The following is a 23,632-nucleotide window of genomic DNA, read 5'->3' as shown; positions in this document are numbered from 1 at the left end:
CATGGAACTCTTAAGCAAACATTTACATTTTGTCTCTTAGTGAACATACACCCAAGCAATCAATCATACACCGAGCCAGACTGATTGGTAACAACCTTAAAAAACACGGGAAAGCCTTGAATCAGAGTCCTGGAGAGGAAAACATCTGTCTGGCGGAGAAGGAGAAAGGCTTTTTTCTCGATGACCTTTGCCAGTAAGACAGATGTCAAAAGAGTCCAAACACATTAAAAAATGAACACAAACAAATCTGAACAGCAACTAGGCCAGCACAGCTGGAAGAGGAGCAGACTCTTCCGGTGTGGGATCCTAAGCAGGGACTCTTCCTGTTGGCTGACCCTATGATCTAGCCACTCACTGGGAATAAACAATCTCCAGCTGGCCCTTCTCACCCACAACTGAGAAAAAATGTCAACAAGCCTGATAATGTAAAGTAGTCCTATGTTCTGGACCCCCAGTGTCTTATTATAGAGCCATATTTAAGTTATTTATGTTTGTTGTCCTCTGAAAGTGAAAATTCCAATGACTTTATGTGAGGAAATGATTATTCCACCAAATAACTTCCAACATTTATATGTTATGCCATTAGTTTAGAAGTCCAGAGCGACTCACATGTGAGGCTGCCATGGTCAACACATGGCAAGCACACAAGTTGGAAAGCTGCTGGATAACTTTCCATATTTCCATGCTGGACTGCTATCTTGCAATAACACATGTGATATCAAAGCTAAGCATTTTGGTCTCACTCACAAATTCTTCTAGGGCAGGAACATGCAGCATTAATCCTTTGCTACATTTTGCAACAGTCTAGTCACTTATTATAGTATCAGAGTAAAGCAACAAGGCGTCAGAAAGATTGACCACAGATTTCACCCCAGAAAACAGTCACAGTGCTTGCTTGGCAGAAGCGCTTGAGATCAGAACAATATTTGTATGAGAGTATGTTTGTGAAAGAACGACAAGAAGAACGCTTTGTTTCAATGGCACAGTAGTATAAAAAATGTACAGTACAAAATTCTTGCATCATGCACTTTTTTTTGTTCCATGCATTTTTACTCTTCCATGCAAATTATTTGAAAACAAAATTGAATTTTGATCTATTCAGTTTGCAGTCCTGCACAGCATTCCATCACGCAGTGTTTGTATTTCCTTAAAGGGATGGAGATATTAACTCTTATGATGATCAAATGGACAATTTATTCCATTTGAAATTATGGTTTAAGCAGACAGGGAGAGTTCAAAGATTGAGAAGATAAGAATACTTGGACCTGGAGCTGGTTAAGACTCACAGAGCTTGACTTAATTATTGACATAAATTGGTCAGTGAAGTGTGTGTTTGTGTGCTGTCTAGAGCTGGTGAGACCCAGACTGATTGAATGAAGCTGTGGGCATTATAAGAAAAGCTTGAGCAATCATGGTCACTAAATCCTGTTTGGCACTGTTTCACCAAGTCTGTGCTGGTGTTCATTTCCACCTTTTTGTTACTCCCTGATGTTCTTTTCATCCACTCCCTCTTTCTTTTTCTCCTTGCAACATGCTTGATGTTCAAGTTAACTTTTATACAGTATTAAACTCACAACAACTCTCTAAGTAACTAATTTTTACTAATGTTTTAACTTTTACCATTGCAGCAAGTAATGCATTAAACAAGGGGAAAGCCGGTGCACGTGTTCACGATGTGGCCTAATCTCTTATGCCTGGACTTTACAGTCATTTGGAAATTGAGAACACCAACTCGACTGCAACAGTAAATATAAGACAGTAAGAGACCATGTTTTTGCCTTCGCCTGCGCTGCTTTTCCATTGTTTTTTTTTTCTATGTAAAGATATGATTTTTCCTCTGGCATCTTTTGAACGTCTTGTGCACGACAAAGTAGTCATCATCTGGGTACTTTTTACCACTGTTTTATGAATACTGTGAATTATATACAAATAATTTTTTAAGTACTTTTTCAAGTTTTACCTTCTTTATAGTTAATTATGCATATTCAGATACAGTCACTTACTCGTGGCCATCTGTTGATGTAATTATGTATCCTGAAGAAAGAGTCCATAAAAATTCCTGCAAATTATGCACAGACTGGAATGTCACTCATCAAATTTCTGAACAGGAGCAAATTTTTGTAGCCTATATAAGTATGTCACATAGACGATTCCTTAGCTGAATTATTAAATGTTCAATCTATGACTGCTACATTGCAAATGTCGTACATAACACAGGTGCAGAATAAGTATTGTATGTGTTTCACAAATTTTTCAAACCACCTGTTAGTCAGCCTCTTTTAGTGGAAGTAGCATTGCTGGTGCAAAAATTCATGTCAGCAGACCAGCACAGCCCTCCTGCACACACAGGCTTCTCCTACACTGGTGTGCACAGTGCTATCTCTGCTGGGACAATAGTCTCATTGTCCATGCTTTAGGTCAGGGCCATTATTCCCATGTTGGTCCAGTGCTATTTTTTTCTCAGAAAGCATAGACATTGAAAAACTAGAGTTCTCCATTGCTCACATGTACCATAACTAAAATAAAGAAATGCATTCATGTATGAGATCATTCATAACTCATAATATATCATCATAGTGTCCATATTGACACTGTGTCACAGTCCAAATGACTGTTACTTTTTAAAGACAGGATCCCCATTATGTTTTGGCAAACGTCATTTACTAAAGTTTCCATTTTCTTCAGAAATCTCTCTGTCTCTCTCAGTTCCTCTTTCAATGATTCAAAAACTGATTCTAATGAAGACTCCAAAAATATTTGTTTTAAATGGGTTGACAGACACAAACAGACATGTGGTACAATTTATATTAATTAATTTGTGCTTTGAATAAATAAAATACAATTTTACAAATTGAAAATACATTAAAAGGTCCTAAAATCTAACTCTGGATCTGTGGAGCTTATTTACTCCTAAAGGGTGCATTTTAGTACCTTAAAGGTACATATTAAGTACATATTAGTACCTAAATAGTACATATCATTACCAAGTCTTTTACCATTTTTTTTTTGAGAGTGTAGCATTACTCTAAATGTATTCAGAAAACTTTATCACACAAACCCAGCTGTCAATCAAAGCCTTACCTATTAGTTTAGTTCTTTACTGTGGCTCTGCCAGTCCCATGTGTAATCCTGAGAGCTGGAGACAGGTGTCTTTCTAACTCATGCTCACTTTAAGACACCTTAAACTCTGTTGAGCACCAGAGCAGGATGGACAAATCACATTCAGAACTCGAAATGTCTTCCCTCGCTCTCTCTGTCCTGCATTATTCCCCCACCTCTACATGCTACTCTCTCTCTCTTTCTCTCGCTCTCTCCACCCCTTTCCCTTTTTCCAGCCCTCATAGTTTCTCACACTATTCTTCCCTCCCTTCCTTTTTCATTCTACTGCCACAAGGCAGTCTTTTATACTCACAGCTGAAGAGGTCCTCATTTGTTCAGCCTCTAGAACAAGACACCCATCCTGAGCCAAGATCAGGAGACATATGAAAAAGAGATAGATAGTTAGGCAGGACAGGAGCACATTAGGGGTGACTTATCACCAGAGATTTCAGAAATGTCTCGTAAAATTACATTTGTGATATCAGAAGCATATTGGTATATGGAAGCAAGTCCTCTCTCCCTCATGCCCCTGGTCCATTAAATTCTCTGTATAAAGAAATCTAATTTCCACAGCATAGTTGAACTCTGGCCAAGCCAGATAGGCAAAATGTGAAATTAAATTCAATTACAATAAGCCAATAAAGCTGCCCTCTATATACGTTAAATTGCCTTCTGTAAAATGTCTTATGACAACAAGAGACAACAAAAATGCAAATACTCTAAGTAAGTAATAATACTGGAAGATTTTGGATATTGTGAGATTACATTATCTCTTTTAAAACAGAGAAATGGTTGTTGTAATACTCTGAATAAAGTCTTATTTTAGTGTCCAAATGTTAAACACCCCAAATACACACATAAACGCAATAGTGGTTCCCCCTCAACCTAATCTAAGCCATGAGACATTCCACCAACGAATGTCATGGAGAGGACACTGTGTAGGATGTAAGAGGGTACAAAACTTTGGGGAGCTTTACAAGTCTGTGAAGTTGCAAAGAACGGCTTGTGAATTAAAAAGGACAACTTACAAATCTGCCTAAAAAATATTGAGTGCGATGGGATGGGATATGATCAGACAAGTCAGTAAACAACTGTAGGTAAATACAAGGCTGCTGCCTATCAGGGTCGATGGGATAACTTGAAAATGCTATATGCAAGTGTATGAAGGCAGGGTAGGAATATTCATTGGGGGTTCTCGAATATTTTCCCATTCAAGTTTAAAAATGGCTAAAATAACATTTATTTTTCATTAGTTACCATCCATGTTGTCTGAGGTATCAATATTTGTCTAGAACAGCCACTATAAGTAATTATGTGGTTAAAAGCCAATTTGCCTCGTTTCTTTTCGTCTTTCTTTATCAAGGATTTCCTCCCTCTTATTTATCGGAACTCCACAAATTAAATTTATAGGCATTAAATCAAATCAGACACTAAATCATATGGCCTGAGATACAGTAAGGATAGAAATCATCACAGCAAAAACATTTTAGTTTCAAATACGCACGGTGTCAGTCCGGGTGGCTGTTTCCATTCACAAGACACACACCATCAAGCAAAGAAGAGAAGATGAAATGAGGCAAAGGAAAGGATGACCTCTTGTGGTCGTGCAAATCTCTTTCATCTATTCGTTTTCCCCCTTAAGCCTTGTAACTTCTAACCAAGTTCTGGTAATAGTTGACAACGTGGCTTGTTTTCTTCAGTGATTAGAAAATATTTAATTTAACACGCATTTGAACACATTATGGAGCAAGATGTCACAATGTCAGCCTGTAACTTACTAGTCTTCTTAGGCTTTTCATATATATATATATATATATGTATATATAGCTTTTCAGCAAAATGTACATTTAAATGCCTTAAATAATTTTCCTCAATTAAATATCAAAGGTGCAAAAGGAAACTTACTTGAAAGCGAACCCTTTTAGGGGCCATTGTGGTCCTTGGTTTGTAAATAACAGGAAAATTATTGAAAATGGTCCTAAGGAGTGGGATCACAGACTGAACTAGATGAATAGCTCAGTAGCTCCTTTAGAAACTCTGGATGTAGTGTAGGAGGTAGAAAGGGTTTCCATCAGAACAAGTCACTTTAACTGCTAAAACTATTTTATGCATATTCTATCAAACTAACATTGGTAAATCTTTTTTCTTGCGCCATGTTTCTTTCAAAAAGAAAATCAAAAACTGTATAGTATTTAATCCCCAAAAATAAGGCATGAAAAAATAACTCTCCTTATTCCTTTTCGCTTGGCCCTCGGTCCACTTACAGTCCTTCTAACTCTTGCATTCAGACGGATATGAGAAGAGCACAGCAAGTAATTCTTTTTACTGAAGTAAAAAAAAAAAAAAAAATAAATAAAAACTCTCCACCCCCGGTTTTAAGGTTGGGGAAACAAAACAAAAACCTTGGAAAAGCATGAATCATTCAGTGTGGTAATTGAAATACTGACTATATGTGACTGGGTGAATATAGTAGCACTGTAATATGGGCTTCACTGAAAAAGGGGTAGACTTACAGGGCTTCATAAAAACCCTGTAAAATCAGGCAAACTTAAACACATTCTAGACCGTTTATGATTTTAAACTAACCACCGATTTCATGGTTATAACCATTCAAACAAAACACAATGACTGCAGAAAAGAACAGATAACAAAAGATCCTTTGCTTTTTAAACTCTTTAATGATTTTTTTAATAATTTTACACTGGAATGTTCTTCATCATGAATCCCTAATTCGTTATTTTAAAAAAATCTCTGATGTCTTTATACCATTTCCCAATCCACATTATGATTTAATGAAAACCGAAGGGAAAAAAAATAATGAAAAAAGATAAACAAAAACATTCTATACGCCCTTCCCCTCATCAAAATACGCAGAGACATTCAAGGCATAACTGGAAACCAGGACAGTAAGGGAGACCTCTTTTCTTCAGCGGGGGGCCATGTGGGGTTGAGACTAAAGTTTGGGATGATGGCTCTGCAGGCTGGGAACCACTCATAATGCTGATAGGAGACCAGAAGACCCTCCCTGAAAACTTACTCACAATCATTGACAGTCAAGAGACATACATGATCCTGATCCTCCACTAAAGGGCTCTATCTACAAACAACACATTTCAGATGGGGAGCAGGTTGCCTTTTAGTAGTATGAATATCCAAACCTGAAGTATTTGGTATCAATAGAAAACAAGAGCTCTCATTTTTGAAGCAATAAGTTTTTCTGACTGCAATGTTGTCATCTTGAAAGAAATCAATTATTTTAATACAAGTTAATGGCTTTAAATATTTTCCATTCAAATGTCCATGATACACCAAAACAAATTTCAGAAAATGTCCTACAGGCTCAGTTTCCTTAAAGGTTGGCAATACTACACCAAAACAATGTAAAACAGGAGAACAGAGAGCCAGACAAGAGTTAGACAAAGATCCAAGCACAGACGTCTTAAACATGTCAGATGTTTTACAACAGACAGAAACGGGAGATAAAATATATATTTTAGACAAAACAGAGTCTGAATGACAAACACAAGAGACAAAACAATTACTATGAAATGGACGAAAGGGCGATTACAAGCAAGGAACAACAACCTTCTAGTGTTAAAAAAAAAAAAAATTCAGTTTGCAGCACATTGAAAATAAATCTTTAGAAAACCACAAACTGAGAGGAAAGACAAGCAACATGACTTGACCCTTACAGTGGAGGTATGAATCATCAATTCAAACATATACTGCCATGATGGCTTCAAATGAATACATTTCCAGCAGTCCACTCCCTCTTTTCAATGCAGTCTCCATTTTAGCCCCAAACCTTGCTGACTGGCTGCTTTGTGAACCATATTGGGTACAAGTAGAGCCAATATTGCTCTGTTAAAAGTACTGCTGAAGATGATAAAGATTGCATCGTCCCCTTCATTTTTTTGACTCTCCCTTCTTTTATTTATATGAATGTTTTCAGTCCATTTATCTGCTCCTCTGACAGGTGGGGTGGAATTTTGTTAGGGATGTTTCCTTTTAAAGTATTTCGTACTTGTCGACCACAAATGAGGTTTCTGTGGAGAACCGAACTGGGCTTTCCCCATCCACCTGAGACACCTTAGTGACCTGGCAGGAGAGAACATGAACAGAGAAAAGAGGAGAAGGTGAGAGAATCTCAATGTTTGCTTTTGAACTGTGATTTATAATTGAATATAATGAATCTAATCTATTAACCCATCTACTAACATCAGTACTCTACTATCGAAAAATACCTTAACCCAGGGATTCACAAACTTTTTTGTAAACTGAGCACCTTTGACATAATATATTTAATTGAAATAGCCTCCATGATTTAAAGGCAATGTCTCAATTATTTAACAATACATTCGCATGTTCAAGGTTCTCTGACGCGTTTTTATTTTTATTTCAAAAGGATTATTAGCTTCTCATCAACTCCTGAACTCCCTGAAGTTCAATCAAGAACCCCAGTTTGGGAAACCCTACCCTAATTTCTAATTAACCTCTTTTCTTACCTGAATGTCACAGTAGCTTCCCTTGGAGACGAAGGAGACATTGACAGGGAAAAAGTCATTGGGCTGGCCAGGTATGCTGAATTCCAGACTACCAGTCTTATTTTTCACATCAATCACAGGCAGACACCACTCCAGGATATTCCGTCTGCTGTCATGGCGATATTCTCCGTCTAGATCACCAATCACAGGAGCTCCCACCCCCGACCTGTGATTAAATTGTTGCAGTTGACAAATGTTAATAACAAGCCAAACGATTCCAAAATTCTTCATTATACACAGGGAAACAATGTGATTTATTATGCCAGTAAAAGTGTATAATGTGTGTGAATTAGAACTAAATCAAGTGAATCTGAACTCACGGTACAGGGATAGAGATGACTACATCATTGAGTTCCAGACATTCATCCTGTAGCTCGTACTCAATGTTTACATCACAGCCAGCACCACTCTCAGAGGGCCAACAGTTTACTACACAAACAGAAATTAAATAAGTCATGTGACACTCCTGGGGAGATGAAAGCTGTTAACTTTATTGGTAATACTAAACCACATGTTTAGGACTGACTTGTTAGTGGAATGAAAGATTCATCTGTCGTCTGTAGCCTCCACTTCAGCACACCCACGTCACTTTTCAGGGGGAAGGATTTGTCTGGGTTTTTCAGGCCAATCACAGACTCTGCTGTGAAAAGTTTTTTGTCCACATTTGGATGGGTCTACAAAGAAGTCGTTAGAAGGGAGTTACAAACATAGAACACATTTTCTAAAGGTTTATTATATATATTTATTTTATGTTCGTTTTGGAAAACATACTTTTAATAGTTTTCAATTTTGGTTTTAGTTTAATTGAGATTTTTCTTTACTTTAGTTTTTTATTAGTTTCAGTCCTCGTAATTTTGGGCTACAAATTACCTACAGCACTATGCATGATAAAAAAATAAAATAAAAAAATTCAGATTAAATCTTATAGTTAGGTTTTCTTACAACCCGAATTCCGGAAAAGTTGGGACGTTTTTTAAATTTTAATAAAATGAAAACTAAAAGACTTTCAAATCACATGAGCCAATATTTTATTCACAATAGAACATGGATAATATAGCAAATGTTTAAACTGAGAAAGTTTACAATTTTATGCACAAAATGAGTTCATTTCAATTTTGATTTCTGCTACAGGTCTCAAAATAGTTGGGACGGGGCATGTTTACCATGGTGTAGCATCTCCTTTTCTTTTCAAAACAGTTTGAAGACGTCTGGGCATTGAGGCTATGAGTTGCTGGAGTTTTGCTGTTGGAATTTGGTCCCATTCTTGCCTTATATAGATTTCCAGCTGCTGAAGAGTTCGTGGTCGTCTTTGACGTATTTTCCGTTTAATGATGCGCCAAATGTTCTCTATAGGTGAAAGATCTGGACTGCAGGCAGGCCAGGTTAGCACCCGGACTCTTCTACGAAGAAGCCATGCTGTTGTTATAGCTGCAGTATGTGGTTTTGCATTGTCCTGCTGAAATAAACAAGGCCTTCCGTGAAATAGACGTTGTTTGGAGGGAAGCATATGTTGCTCTAAAACCTTTATATACCTTTCAGCATTCACAGAGCCTTCCAAAACATGCAAGCTGCCCATACCGTATGCACTTATGCACCCCCATACCATCAGAGATGCTGGCTTTTGAACTGAACGCTGATAACATGCTGGAAGGTCTCCCTCCTCTTTAGCCCGGAGGACACGGCGTCCGTGATTTCCAACAAGAATGTCAAATTTGGACTCGTCTGACCATAAAACACTATTCCACTTTGAAATAGTCCATTTTAAATGAGCCTTGGCCCACAGGACATGACGGCGCTTCTGGACCATGTTCACATATGGCTTCCTTTTTGCATGATAGAGCTTTAGTTGGCATCTGCTGATGGCACGGCGGATTGTGTTTACCGACAGTGGTTTCTGAAAGTATTCCTGGGCCCATTTAGTAATGTCATTGACACAATCATGCCGATGAGTGATGCAGTGTCGTCTGAGAGCCCGAAGACCACGGGCATCCAATAAAGGTCTCCGGCCTTGTCCCTTACGCACAGAGATTTCTCCAGTTTCTCTGAATCTTTTGATGATGTTATGCACTGTAGATGATGAGATTTGCAAAGCCTTTGCAATTTGACGTTGGGGAACATTGTTTTTAATGTTTTCCACAATTTTTTTACGCAGTCTTTCACAGATTGGAGAGCCTCTGCCCATCTTTACTTCTGAGAGACTCTGCTTCTCTAAGACAAAGCTTTTATAGCTAATCATGTTACAGACCTGATATCAATTAACTTAATTAATCACTAGATGTTCTCCCAGCTGAATCTTTTCAAAACTGCTTGCTTTTTAAGCCATTTGTTGCCCCCGTGCCAACTTTTTTGAGACCTGTAGCAGGCATTAAATTTTAAATGAGCTAATTAAGTGGATAAAAGTGTAAAATTTCTCAGTTTAAACATTTGCTACGTTATCTATGTTCTATTGTGAATAAAATATTGGCTCATGTGATTTGAAATTCCTTTAGTTTTCATTTTATTAAAATTTAAAAAACGTCCCAACTTTTCCGGAATTCGGATTGTATAATTAGCCAAAACTGCTACATCAACAAACAAAAAAAAACACTTACCTGCAACTGCACGCCTCTCTTGTCATTATTGCTGACTTTCAGCCTAATTCGCCCATTCTTTTCATCAGACACTCTGAGGGTAATCATACCAAGCACTTCCATGTTCTGAAGGCCACCGTCACGGCCACATGTGAGAGTGATTTTTTCCTCAACTCTCATATGCACACTGAAAATTAGACAGAAATTGTTTGAAGATTTAAGTGTTGTTAAATTGTGGATCTAAAATTGTGTGATTTCTGGGTTATTGCACTGACAATGCCCTTTAATAAAAGGAAAAAGATCAAGAGTGGGTCATTGAGAACTATTTGATTGTCAAACTTGCATTTTAGATTAAGAGGGAACTGCAGTTAAATCCCCATTTAGTTATGTGTCTTAAATGGGTTGATGAATAAGTGCAGTTTCACCATAAGTTCTGCTGAATTCAGCATGCAAGACGCAACACAAATAGGCTCAGCACTGAAACTCTACTTGACATGCTGCTCACGTGTAAAGCATGAATACTGCAACTGTTAACATGGGCACTGAAAAGAATATGTACGGCTCACATGCTGCTAACATGAGATGAGTGAGGTCTTACACTGAAACTTAAGCAAGTAGTAAAGATTTAAAATTCATGTCTAACTTGTATTTGCAAACCCCGCAAAGAGACAAAACACAAAAAAATTAGTTTTATCGCATTAATGAACAGCACTGCAAAATATTTTAATTGAATAAGAACACACTCCACTAATGACTATACTCAATATGATTTCTGCATTTCAAACACTGACATATCATTACCTCTCTGTGTGGGTTGGAGGCGGCAGAGATTTAGATGCCTCTGATGGTCTTTTGCCTGTGCTGGGCAAGATGATATTTTCTCCCTCTGATTTTAGTTTGTCCACAAAGTCATCCACCTCCTTACCTTTGCCAAGCAGTTTAAGTGCTTTACTTGGACCACTGGACCTAAAACAAAAGGGCATTAAATTGCAGCTAGCTGCTGTTTTTATACAGATTAAGGATTGCTGTAGTCTCTTAAGAGTATGGCAGTACCTGACAGGTGCAGGGGTGGGTTTGGGTTTCTCTGCCTCGATTAGTGTGTCTGTGATGATGGCTGTGCTGCTGCTGCTCATGCCCGAGTTGCCAAAACCACCAAAGCCTGGTCCCTTCTTTCCACGCTCGCCATCACGCCGTATCTGCTGAAGCTCTTTAGCCTTCCGTCTCATCTCTGCCTTAGCCTCACGCTCTTGAGTCTGATGAACAATTATTTGAGTGGTTTAGAGGTTATTTAAAATGTAGGTTATTTTTTTTACAAAACTTACTTGTTAGAATTAAATAATGAATTTCTTTTATAATGACAGTGCACTGAAGGTTTTGAAAATAACTATAAATCAACTATAAATCAATTACTGCATTTGTCGCAACATTTGTAGATGGTCTAATTAGCAAAAAAAAAAAGTACAAATTCTGATGATCTTTTAGAGCTCTTTGTATTTAAGTTTTAATAATACATGTGACTAGTAGGGTTGGGTACCAAAACCTGGTACCAATATGGCACCGGTACCTATGGAACCGGTATGCACCGAACCGAACCGATCGCCTCAGAGTCAGTCCGCTTAAATGTCATATGAAAATGGCAGCAGATCTGTCTTCTCTCCATCTTTCAGCGCGCTCTTTAATCCACAGACCGCAGCGGAGCAGCGCGAGCGGACTCAAACACAAACAGAGGACACAAGGTGTGTTTATCGATTGATTGATAGAATATCTGTATCAGTGCAGTTCTTTGTCATAAATACAGTTTACAAAAGGTCACGAGGGAGCAATCGGTTTTTCATCTACTGTAAAGTTCACCGCTCATCACACCACAGCTGTTTCCTCCAGCGAATATCTAGCCCTTAACACATATGAAAGCATACTTTAATTATATTCGATTTAAATATTCTTAATCTAATTATACGTACTTTATACATAAAATACTGTGCAAAAGTCTTAGTCTTAGTGCATTCAACAATCTCACTAGAATATTATTAAAATGAATGGCAAAATGAATGTTTGAAAATGTAAACTGATATTTCCTACTGACACACTACAGCAAAAGATATAAATAACTGGCCTAAACCCCTTTTTTGGGGTGAAAAATACTAATGTGCCTAAGACTGTAGGCTACTTTACAAATGACATTGTTGCTACTTTATAAAGAATGAGCATACAGTCATTCACAGAACTGATTAAAGACAGGTGACAGACAGCACTCAGATTGACTGAGATACAGTGGAAACACGAGGAGGAACTTATTGATCCTCCTCGTTTGCATTCTGCACCTGAGCTAAACAACTCTATAGCAGACTGGAGAAATTTCTAGAATGTCATGTCATAATATGCTGTAAACTCTTGGGGAATTGCCAGATTTGTTAATTAGAAAAGATGCCAGTATACTTTTAGCCATTGAGTGCACGACAACAGTCAAAAGTGTGCATTGCTATTCCTACCTCTCTGACAGCGCGGAACACCTTTTCCTCATGGGAGTCCATTTCTGTAAATGTCCGGATCTGGGCCAAGTTAACATTTTCTCTATAACCGAGGGCAACAATCTCATCAAAGGCGAAGATGAGGTCAAAGCAGTGCTCAGAAATCTCACTCTCCTCCAGGACACGACAATATTCGGGAATCTACCAAAATAAAAGAAAAATGAACATCAGTCAGCTTCCTTTCAGTACACTGATTTTAACAGAACAACCCACGATAAACACATACAAGTTTCTGTTTTACAAACAAACAAATAAAATAAAAAAAAATTGACAAGGCAAGGACCCCTTTGGTGATGGGGCAAGGTTCCCTGATACAAAATGTGTCAAGCAGAGCTACATATTAAGTATATATACTTCGATATTAATAGAAAGTACCCAATTATGATGAAGAATAAATTATGTTATGTATAATATGTTAAGACAGAAGACCAGAACTATGCCCATTATTGTGGCTGCACATGCATCAATGCCTGTATATTACTTTTTATTGTTAAAATGAGATTTACGCATCATAAACAACATGTTGAGATAAAAATATAATGCATTAGTTGTTTGCAGTTGTTGTAAATTATTTTAATGGATTTGCAGTGTCATACATTTTAATTGTACTATTCAGCAGGACATTTACATGAACTTTAGCTACTAATTTATTAAAAATTCACATTTTAATTTTACTGTCAGATGAACAAATAAACATTACTTGAACCTTAGCTTCTACAACTTAACTTGTTTATTTTTCTGTGAGATAGACAATTAAGAATCAAATCATTGAGTATCTGAAATTTTTTTTTTTTAATAAAGTGCTGATGTAATGTGTAAGCAACGGCTCCACCATAACAAGAATAGCAATGTACAGTGATACATAATATAGGGCATTACTTTCACAAATAATTGGAATGGAATTTAAAAATATGTTTATACAAACATTTTTTCTAGTAATCTATTAGTCTGCACTGAAATTGCATATATATTTTGACATGCCACATTTTTGTCCCATGATAGCATCACTATGTCAATTGCACCTTCAAAGTGAATCACGTATATATATATATATATATATATATATATATATATGTCACTTTCAAAACTTTGCAATGTGTAATTGGCAATATGTCCTCTTACCAGCAAGAAAAATACTTTTATTCAACATATTATAGCTATATTGCCTGGAAAGTGTGAAAGACAGCTTACTTTACTATGAATGAAAAGCTATCACTCAACCCAGTTTGTGATCTCAAAATGTTTCATTTAAATAAATAAAGTTGTCTACACTGCATAATAAATCTCTAACACGCATTGTGTCATTGTTTGTTAATGAGAGATGATTCGCAAGAGTGAGCATATATCTCTGCACCTTAAAGATCGGTGAGTGGATTCAAACTTAAACACATGATTTCCCATTGCAGAGATCAACAAACATGTAATTTTTTAACCCGTGTTATTTATTTATTTTAATTACTTGAACATTAATTGGTGTACCCCCTGCAGTAACCCTGTGGACCCCCGGTTGAAGACCCTTGCTATAAGATGAAAAATATACAGGCACTGTGATCCCGTAAAGCCTGAAACATTCATTTTACAATTAATTTCTCATGACGAAACATGAACAATGAGATGTATCAAAAAGTGAAAAAAAACAACAACAAAAAAATTAAGTTAACCATTAAAAAGTCTTTTATTCCATTGTGCATGCTGTTGCTATCATACCACGCGTGAGAAGAGACGCAGTGTCTCCAGGTCCTCCAGTATATTACTGTTCTTGGTGGTGACCAGCACCATGTAGAGCTTCTCCAGAGGCTGGTAGACATAGCGCACACTCTCAGTCTCCACAAACGTGTGCTGTTTGCCGGTGTTCATCAGTTTGGGGAAAGCAGCCAGCAGACCCTCCACTCTCGTCCGTGTCATCTCCACAAACTGCCGTGACACCAGGGCTTTACCTGCCTTGGTGCAGACTGCTGCTGCCAACAGCACCTGGAGGAGTTATGCAACAATACTCTTAAGGAGCCATTTCAAAAATGCAAAGAGGTTTTTAATGGTATTGCGGAAAGCAGTGGAAGTAAAATAATAGATGCCCTCAGCCACATTAAAGTCCAAAGTCTGGACCCACCTCAGCTTTTATACCATTGATGGGACAAACAAAATCGACAAAGAGTACGCAATATGCAAGAACTGAACTGCATTATTTGAATGTGCTTTCTTAAAGCCTTGCTGGTTAAACATTTCATTCGCGTCCTGTTCTGACGTGTCCTTTTTCTGAGAAATCAAGAAATCATTGGGATGAAGAGTTTTGTGGATGAATTCACGGACTGCATTTCTGATTAGACAGCTGCTATAAAATACTACAAAGCAACGCTCTGAGACAAGCTAGTACCCATTACAAAACACTGAGCAAAGACTCTGTATACAATATATATAACTTTCCATAAACAGTTTCCAACTGTACAAAATCTATCAGATAATAAATGAAAGTATGGCTCACAAAACACAGCTTCTATCCATCTATTCTTATTTTATGAACGAAAACCTGAGGTTTCTTTCTTTCTGATGTGCTCTATTCTTGGGAAAATAAAATGTTCCAATTTAAATAAAAATTTACAGAAAAGCTTTGAAACAATTCATCCGGTTTCAACTGATCTGACAGAAATTAAGCAATTTTGTTTAGTCAAATTGCATGAATACAAATACTAGTTGTAACTTTAACAAATCAGTCAAAAATAAGACAAAAACGTTTGAACTGATCTAAATGGTTGTTATTTTCATGATAAATTATTGCAGTTTTTCTAAACATTAATTATGCAAGCAGTGAATTCAATGCCAACATAATGTGACCACGTCAACAGATGTTACAAATGACAAACGGGTTAGGTATTTTTTGACAAAAAGTAATTTAGCCACACTGTTATTTATCACAGGTTTTACATATCTGATTCGTTATCACAGACACGTTTAATTTGAAGCTGATAGACTGAGTTACACGCCTGCTGAACAGCGCGTATTTGACTCTGGTGTAGCTCATATTGACCAACCTTATTTGCGAGTTTAACATCTCTAGAAGCGACATTATACACAGACATGGTCACTGAGCTAATTTTCAATCTTACAATACGCTAAATTTAAAGTTTATATTGATTAATACGCATACCAAACAATAAACCAGTCTGCGGTTAATTTCGTTAGCTAGCAGCAATCTCTCATCTAGAAACCGGAACCCGTCGTCAAAATCATTTGTTGTACATTAACGAATAAAGATGAACTCACCATTTTCAGGGTTTGATGTGTTTTCTGCGTTTAATCTTCTAAACGCCGTTTGTGTGGTTGTATAAATGCTGTGGGGAGGTAAATAAAACTGTAATTTGTGTGCAGTGCACTGCTCCGCGGCTCAATATGGCAGAAGTATAAGCCACGTCTCCAACCGGAAGCGGCTCGTCAGCGGGGTAAAAGGGCAGAGCAACATATGTGGAGGATCCAACATCAGCAGCAAGAGCAGCAGCATTGCCCAACCCTCACACAACACTAGAGCTTCCCTTTTAACGTGTCCATCACTACTATTCTATTCTATTCTATTCTATTCTATTCTATTCTAAATAATATATTTATTTAATAAAAACTTTGTCAATCATAAATTATAAATTAAGAAACATGTCACACCCTATATATGTATGTAGCCTACTGTATGTAATGTATTGTTTGGATTTGTCACTCTTAGAAAAATAGAATAATGCTACAGCCTATTCTTTTTAATTTTTTGGTACTGTCTTTCATGGCCAACATCTATCTATCTGTCTATCTATCTATCTATCTATCTATCTATCTATCTATCTATCTATCTATCTATCTATCTATCTATCTATCTATCTATATCTATCCATCCATCCATCCATCCATCCATCCATCCATCCATCCATCTATCTATCTATCTATCTATCTATCTGTCAGTCTGTCAGTCAAAGTCTAGTCAAGTCAAGTCACCTTTATTTATATTGCGCTTTTAACAATACACATTGTGTCAAAGCAGCTTTACAGTATCAAAATAGGAAAAATGGTTTGTCATTGCAAAAGGACAATAGCAAACACTCAATTTTCAGTTAAAGTCAGTTCATCATTGAATTCAGTGATGTCATCGTCCAGCTCAGTTCAGTTTAAATAATATCTGTGCAATCAAGTCGACGATATCATTGAAAATTAAGTCTCCCCAACTAAGCAAGACATAGGTGACAGCGGCAAGGGAACCAAAACTCCATCAGTGACAGAATGGAGAAAAAACCTTGGGAAAAACCAGGCTCAGTCAGGGCCAGGTCTCCTCTGGCCAGACGAAACCAGCAGTTTAATTTTAGGCTGCAGCACAGTTATATTGTGCAGAAGAATCATCTGTTTCCTGTGGTCTTGTCCCGGTTGCCGTCTAGGAGACAAGGTCTTCACTGGGGATCTGTCTCGGTCTCTGCTGAAATTCAGGGCTATAGAGCTCGTCTCTAGGTGCTGATCCACCATCTGGTCTGGATACCGACCAGATCTGGTGGCTGAGGCAGGAGGTGAGGTTTCGCATGCATAAGTAGCGTAATGTAATAAATATCCAGTTTTGTTTTTCCTATTTTTTCTTTTTGGTTGCAATACACTTTTATTGTATTTTTTTTTAACTCCAGTCTAATTTTATGTTTATTTATTACACTAGAAACGTGGCTTTTGAAAGAAAGAAGAACACCAGTGTTCCTAACTAATAATGAAGAAATGACAGATCTCTGCTCTGGTTTTCTGTCTGTGTATTCACTGTTTGTCTTTTCACCTTTTTCATACACAAATAATCTCAGTTGGCGGTTATCTAATTTAAATATGTATTTTAACATGTATTTATAATATGTTTTACTATATTTAAACCTACCTTTTACACGATTTTACACTTGATTACACTTTGTGGAAGTGTGTACTTTGTCAGAGCACTACAATTCCACAAGGCTCATTTATCAGACAAAGATTTGTTTATTATAAGATTCATTTATCCGTTGACTCTTGCATTTAACTGTTGTATAATATAAATAAAATTTTAAAACAATTGTAACTCATTTCAAAACAATATTTGGAGACATCAGTGTCTATGGGTTTAACTATGCGCTGTGTGGCGCTGCATGACGAGTATGAATACACACGCAGCCCAACGTGTTCTTGGCATACGAATATGGCAAACTTTTAACATTAAATACCTCTTGCTGTACTAGTCATAATTTAGATTTGACTGGTCAAAATTCCAATTCCAGAAATGTATTCTGCAATTTGGAATCATCGTAATTGGAATTAAGATCTCTACAATGTGATTATGACTGGTCATTTTATGCAACGAAGATATCTACAATGCTATTATGACTAGTCATTTTGTTCCATTGACTTCCATTGGAAAATATTTTTGGATATCTACTAATGAGCTATCTCTAACTAACTAGTCATAATCATATTGCAGATATCTGCAGATAATCAAGATGGCAGTGCGTCCATATGCAGTGGCTTTTCTCTCTCCCTTCAGAACAGTGTTTTTGTCTTGTGAGTTGCAGTGTTTTTGTATGTCTTCATCGCGTCTACTTGTCTTTAAGCGCACATACAGTCATGAGTTTCTACTCAATGTCGGCAGAACCACATTTTTAGAGTTAAACCCCTACTGCATCTCACCCACAGCGGAGGCGCCACAAGCGGCATGAGAGGAAGCAGAAGAGAGGTAAGCGAGGAGGTTTCCGGGCTAGGCTAACAGCTAACCCACATGGCCGCGGGCGGTAGTGCCGTAATGCTGCTGCAGTCTGCAAACACTGCTCACCCCTGGTGGAGTTTATGATTATTAAGTGCTGGCCGCTCTATCTATCAAGGGAATATACAGCCATACTGCTCGTTGCTGTATACATCCCTCCCAGCTCCAACAACAGCAATATGAACAAGGCACTAAATGAACTGTATTAGCACATCAGTGAGCAGCAGACAGCCCACTCAGATGCTTTTCTCATCCTAGCTGGAGATTTCAACCAAGCAGACATAAAGAGTGTGTTCCCAAAAATACACCAACCTACACGGGGTAACAACACTCTAGACTTTGTTTACACCACCCAGAGAGGAGCTTACAGTTCAGCATTCAACACAATCATCCCTCAACAGCTCATTCACAAACTTATCAAGCAGGGGCTCAACATTTCGCTGCACAACTGGCTGGACTTTCTGACTGGAAGACCTCAGGCAGTACAGGTCAAGAGCACACATCCAGCACAATCACATTGAACACTGGGGCCCCCCAAGTATGTGTGCTGAGCCCCCTCCTCTTCACTCTGCTGACACACGACTGCACACCGTCACACAACTCCAACATCTTCATTAAGTTTGTGGATGACACAACTGTAGTGGGTCTCATTAGTGACAGAGATGAGACAAACTACAGGAGCAAGGTGAGCCACCTGGCTGTGTGTTGCAGTTACAACAATGTCTCTCTGATTGTGGAGAAGATGAAGGAGATTGTTGTTGACTTCAGGAGAGTGCACACTCAACATGTTCCTCTGAGCATCAACAGTGTCACTGTGGAGAGAGTGAGCAGCACCAAGTTCCTGGGTGTGCACATCACAGAGGACCGCTCCTGGTTTGACAACACTGCAGCATCTAGCCAAAAAAAAGCTTAGCAGCGTCTCTACTTCCTCCGCAAACTGAGAAGAATCTCGAATCTCCCTTTTCTGTCCAAGATACTAGAAAAGGTGGTATCCTCACAATTATATTCCTTCTTAGAGAAAAATGGTATATGTGAGGATTTCCAGTCAGGATTTAGACCGTATCATAGTACTGAGACTGCTCTCCTTAGAGTTACAAATGATGTGCTCTTATCATCTGATCGTGGATGTATCTCTATATTAGTTTTATTGGATCTTAGTGCTGCGTTTGACACAATTGACCACAACATTCTTTTGCATATACTTGAACACTTTGTTGGCATTAATGGAAGTGCATTAGCATGGTTTAAATCGTACTTATATGACCGCCATCAGTTCGTAGCAGTGAATGAAAATGTATCATATCGATCACAAGTGCAGTATGGAGTACCTCAAGGCCCAGTACTAGAGCCGCTACTCTTCATGCTTTATATGTTACCCTTGGGAGATATCATCAGGAAACATGGTGTTAGCTTTCACTGTTATGCTGATGATACTCAGCTCTATATTTCCGGTGAAACACACCAATTTGAAAAACTAATGGATTGCATAGTCGATATAAAAAACTGGATGACGAGTAATTTCTTACTGCTAACTTCTGAAAAAACAGGTGTTAATTATAGGACGTTTTTAGCATTTGTAAAACTGCATTTTTCCATCTCAAAAATATATCTAAATTATGGCCTATGATCTCAAAAAAACGGAACTGGGAACACTTCCCATAACACCCGATGTACTTGCTACATCATTAGAAGAATGGCATCTACGCTAATATTAGTCTGTTTCTCTCTTATTCCGAGGTCACCGTAGCCACCAGATCCAGTCTGTATCTAGATCAGAGGGTCACTGCAGTCACCCGGATCCAGTACGTATCCAGACCAGATGGTGGATCAGCACCTAGAAAGGACCTCTACTGCCCTGAAAGACAGCGGAGACCAGGACAACTAGAGCCCCAGATACAGATCCCCTGTAAAGACCTTGTCTCAGAGGACCACCAGGACAAGACCACAGGAAACAGATGATTCTTCTGCACAATCTGACTTTGCTGCAGCCTGGAATTGAACTACTGGTTTCGTCTGGTCAGAGGAGAATTGGCCCCCCAACTGAGCCTGGTTTCTCACAAGGTTTTTTCTCGCCTTGGCCATTCGTTGTCGCCTCTGGCTTGCTTAGTTGGGGTCACTTCATCTACAGCGATATCGTTGACTTGATTGCAAATAAATGCACAGACACTATTTAACTGAACAGAGATGACATCACTGAATTCAATGATGAACTGCCTTTAACTATCATTTTGCATTATTGACACACTGTTTTCCTAATGAATGTTGTTCAGTTGCTTTGACGCAATATATTTTGTTTAAAGCGCTATATAAATAAAGGTGACTTGACTTGACTTGACTTGACTGTATGCACCAAGGGTCTGAGAATAACACAATTTCAATTCTCTGTATGTATGTGCTGTACATGTGGAAGAATTGACAATAAAGCAGACTTGACTTGACTTCATGATTTCTTAAAGATATCCAAAATACATTTGTAGATATCTGAAAGTAATTTATTACTAGTCAAATTGCAGTTGTAGATATCTTGAATTGGATTTTTGACTAGGCAAAACTTAAGATTAATCTTGAATTGGAATTCCTAGTTAAATATCATTTAAAGGGGGTCATACAAAATTGATAAAAAGAACATCATATTGTGTATTTGGTGTAATGCAATGTTTTTATGTGGTTTAAGGTAAAAAAAAAAAAAAAAAAAAAAAAAAATTCCACATAAAGCAAATTATTGTTGCTCCTCTATGCCCCGTGTTTGAATCATCAGTGGCAAATTCTTTAAATATAAAACATGTACTTACAGGCTGTGAGTCAGAAGTGCCAGACTGTCCTTGAAAAATTGTAACTGCCTCACTTTATAGAACAGCTTTTGAGCACAGACCCATTGTAGGCTAGTCTGCAGGTTCAGGAAACTGCGTCACACACTGCGGGCTTGAGTGAAGAACGGCCGGCAGGTTAGAGAACAGTGGCGCAGGCGGATTCGACAAAGGACACATGTGACAACCCTGGGCTGGAGCTCTCAACCCACGGTGAGAGCCGATCCGATGATCCACAGCGCATAGTGAAAGTGAAAGTGACGTGACATTCAGCCAAGTATGATGACCCATACTCAGAATTTGTGCTCTGCGTTTAACCCATCCGAAATGCACACACACAGAGCAGTGAACACACACACACTGTGAGCACACACCCGGAGCAGTGGGCAGCCATTTATGCTGCGGCGCCCGGGGAGCAGTTGGGGGTTCGATGCCTTGCTCAAGGGCACCTAAGTCGTGGTATTGAAGGTGGAGAGAGAACTGTACATGCACTCCCCCCACCCACAATTCCTGCCGACCCGGGACTCGAACTCACAACCTTTCGATTGGGAGTCCGACTCTCTAACCATTAGGCCACGACTTCCCAGTCGAAATACAGTTGATATGTATTTCCTCAGCAACCAGCACAGATCAGCTTTAGGTATGATGAAGCGGATATCGTCCTCTTTTGGAAAGTAAAACAAAGAAATAATAAATTAATAGTGACATTTTATCTCAGAATTTTGACTTTTTTTCTCAGCATTGTGAGATATAGCTAAACACATTCCAACTTGCATGAAGCTAGAATTGTGAGTTATAAAGTTTGTAACTCACATTGTTTATATTTCACAATTCTGAGAGAAAGAAATTAGGGGTGCACGATATATATCGACAGATGATTAATGCGCATCTCATCAGTAAAGCCGGTTATCTAATCAGCAGTAAATTCCATCGGGTGCATGATTTCACATAGAGAAACTGTTACTACACGGAGCCATTGTTAACTGATTAGATAACCGGCTTTACTGACTAGATGCGCATTAAACATCGGCCGATATATATCGGTGCACCCCTAAAAAAAATGTCAGAAGTGTAAGATAAAAGGCTGCAAATTACCTTTATTTTTTTGTGCCATGGCGGAAACCATAACGACCAATGCTATAACGACACAAGTAAACCTGAATCCATATACAACGTAATGTAACCTACTACTAAATGTCATCAATGCCAGTTAAATAGTTTTATTCATTTTATTAAATTGTAATCTTTTTAAAATCAGCCTTCACCTTTTTTGACTGCATCTGATTATGAAGCATTGTTGATGTTTGTTTATTTATTTGTACTAATTTTCATGTTTTTGTTGCATAATTCCATTATTCTTCATTTTGTCTAAATATATAATAAATAAATTCTAATAATTTATCTAAAAATAAATAAACTAGTCTAAATTGAATTAGAGATATTTCTAATTACCTTTGCTTATGTTTGATGCATCTGTTGAAGATATCTATGACGCAATTACAGATATCTTAAATGAGTTTTGACTAGTCATAAAGTATTTAGAGATATCTCTAATCAGATTTCCTACTAGTGTAATTATAATTACAGATATAATTATCATTTTGACTAGTCAAATTATAATTATGAGTAGCCGAATTACAATTCTAACGGTCTGAAATATATTTTATGGATAGTCAAACAAAAGTTTTAAATGCGATACTAGTACAGCAGGAGGTATTCAATGCTAAAACGGCTTGCCATGCATGCGCGTTAACGTACTCGGTTACTAACGTAACCTCGGTTCCCTGAGATGAGGGAACGAGTACTGCGTAAGCTAGCTTACGCTATGGGAAAAGGTCCCCTTTTCTCGAGAATATGAAGCCAAAAATTATCCTTAATTTTTAAATAATGTAAAACGCAGTGCTGCGGCACAGCAGACCTAAGCGAAGCGGCTCGCGCGCTTATTGGCTGTGCTGTGGCAACTGCAGCAACCTATGGTGAGGCGGAGGAGAGGAACGAACCAATGGGGGCGCTTCGCGCCCATTGGACGTCAGAGCGCGCCAAAATAGGCGTGGCTGGAACTATATAAGCCACCGCTTCGCCATAGGGATCAGGTTTTAAATCGACTGAAGCGATCACCCGGTCCGAGCACATAGCACGGCAGGTTACGCAGTACTCGTTCCCTCATCTCAGGGAACCGAGGTTACGTTAGTAACCGAGTACGTTCCCTTTCGAGAGTACTCTCGTACTGGGAACACAATGTAAAACGCCGTGCGTGCTCGGGAACTTCGACCTGTCACAGCCCGAGGCGAGAGCCCGGGGCTTTATAGCAGGAGAAATCCCAGTCCCAACAGCCAACCTTAGTGAGCTTTATATA

At 38.2% G+C, this 23,632-nt stretch overlaps 2 protein-coding genes across 8 annotated transcripts in view; both read right to left on the bottom strand.

Moving 5' to 3' along the window:
* LOC132139694 (pleckstrin homology-like domain family B member 1) overlaps window positions 1-3,265 on the bottom strand; it is a 39,621-nt gene extending 36,356 nt beyond the window's left edge. For all 7 annotated transcript variants that reach the window (XM_059548242.1, XM_059548243.1, XM_059548247.1 and 4 more), the window contains exon 1: window positions 3,082-3,265. The gene's annotated coding sequence lies outside the window, so the exon portion shown is untranslated. The remainder of the gene's footprint in view (window positions 1-3,081) is intronic.
* Window positions 3,266-6,328: 3,063 nt separating this feature from the next.
* On the bottom strand, window positions 6,329-16,169 carry LOC132139693 (coatomer subunit delta). The gene is made up of 10 exons (XM_059548241.1): window positions 16,000-16,169; window positions 14,449-14,712; window positions 12,703-12,882; window positions 11,267-11,466; window positions 11,015-11,179; window positions 10,235-10,400; window positions 8,170-8,317; window positions 7,964-8,072; window positions 7,605-7,809; window positions 6,329-7,197 (listed from the first exon to the last, which is right to left on the bottom strand). The coding sequence occupies exons 1-10, from the start codon at window positions 16,000-16,002 to the stop codon at window positions 7,108-7,110; spliced, it is 1,530 nt and encodes a 509-aa protein (XP_059404224.1). The 5' UTR covers window positions 16,003-16,169; the 3' UTR covers window positions 6,329-7,107.
* Between the last annotated feature and the right edge of the window lie 7,463 nt (window positions 16,170-23,632).

This window comes from Carassius carassius, chromosome 4 (genome assembly GCF_963082965.1).
Source record: "Carassius carassius chromosome 4, fCarCar2.1, whole genome shotgun sequence".
NCBI classification, from domain to species: domain Eukaryota; kingdom Metazoa; phylum Chordata; class Actinopteri; order Cypriniformes; family Cyprinidae; genus Carassius; species Carassius carassius.
Note: the sequence above shows the minus strand (reverse complement) of the source record. Positions and strands in the feature narration are given on the sequence as shown.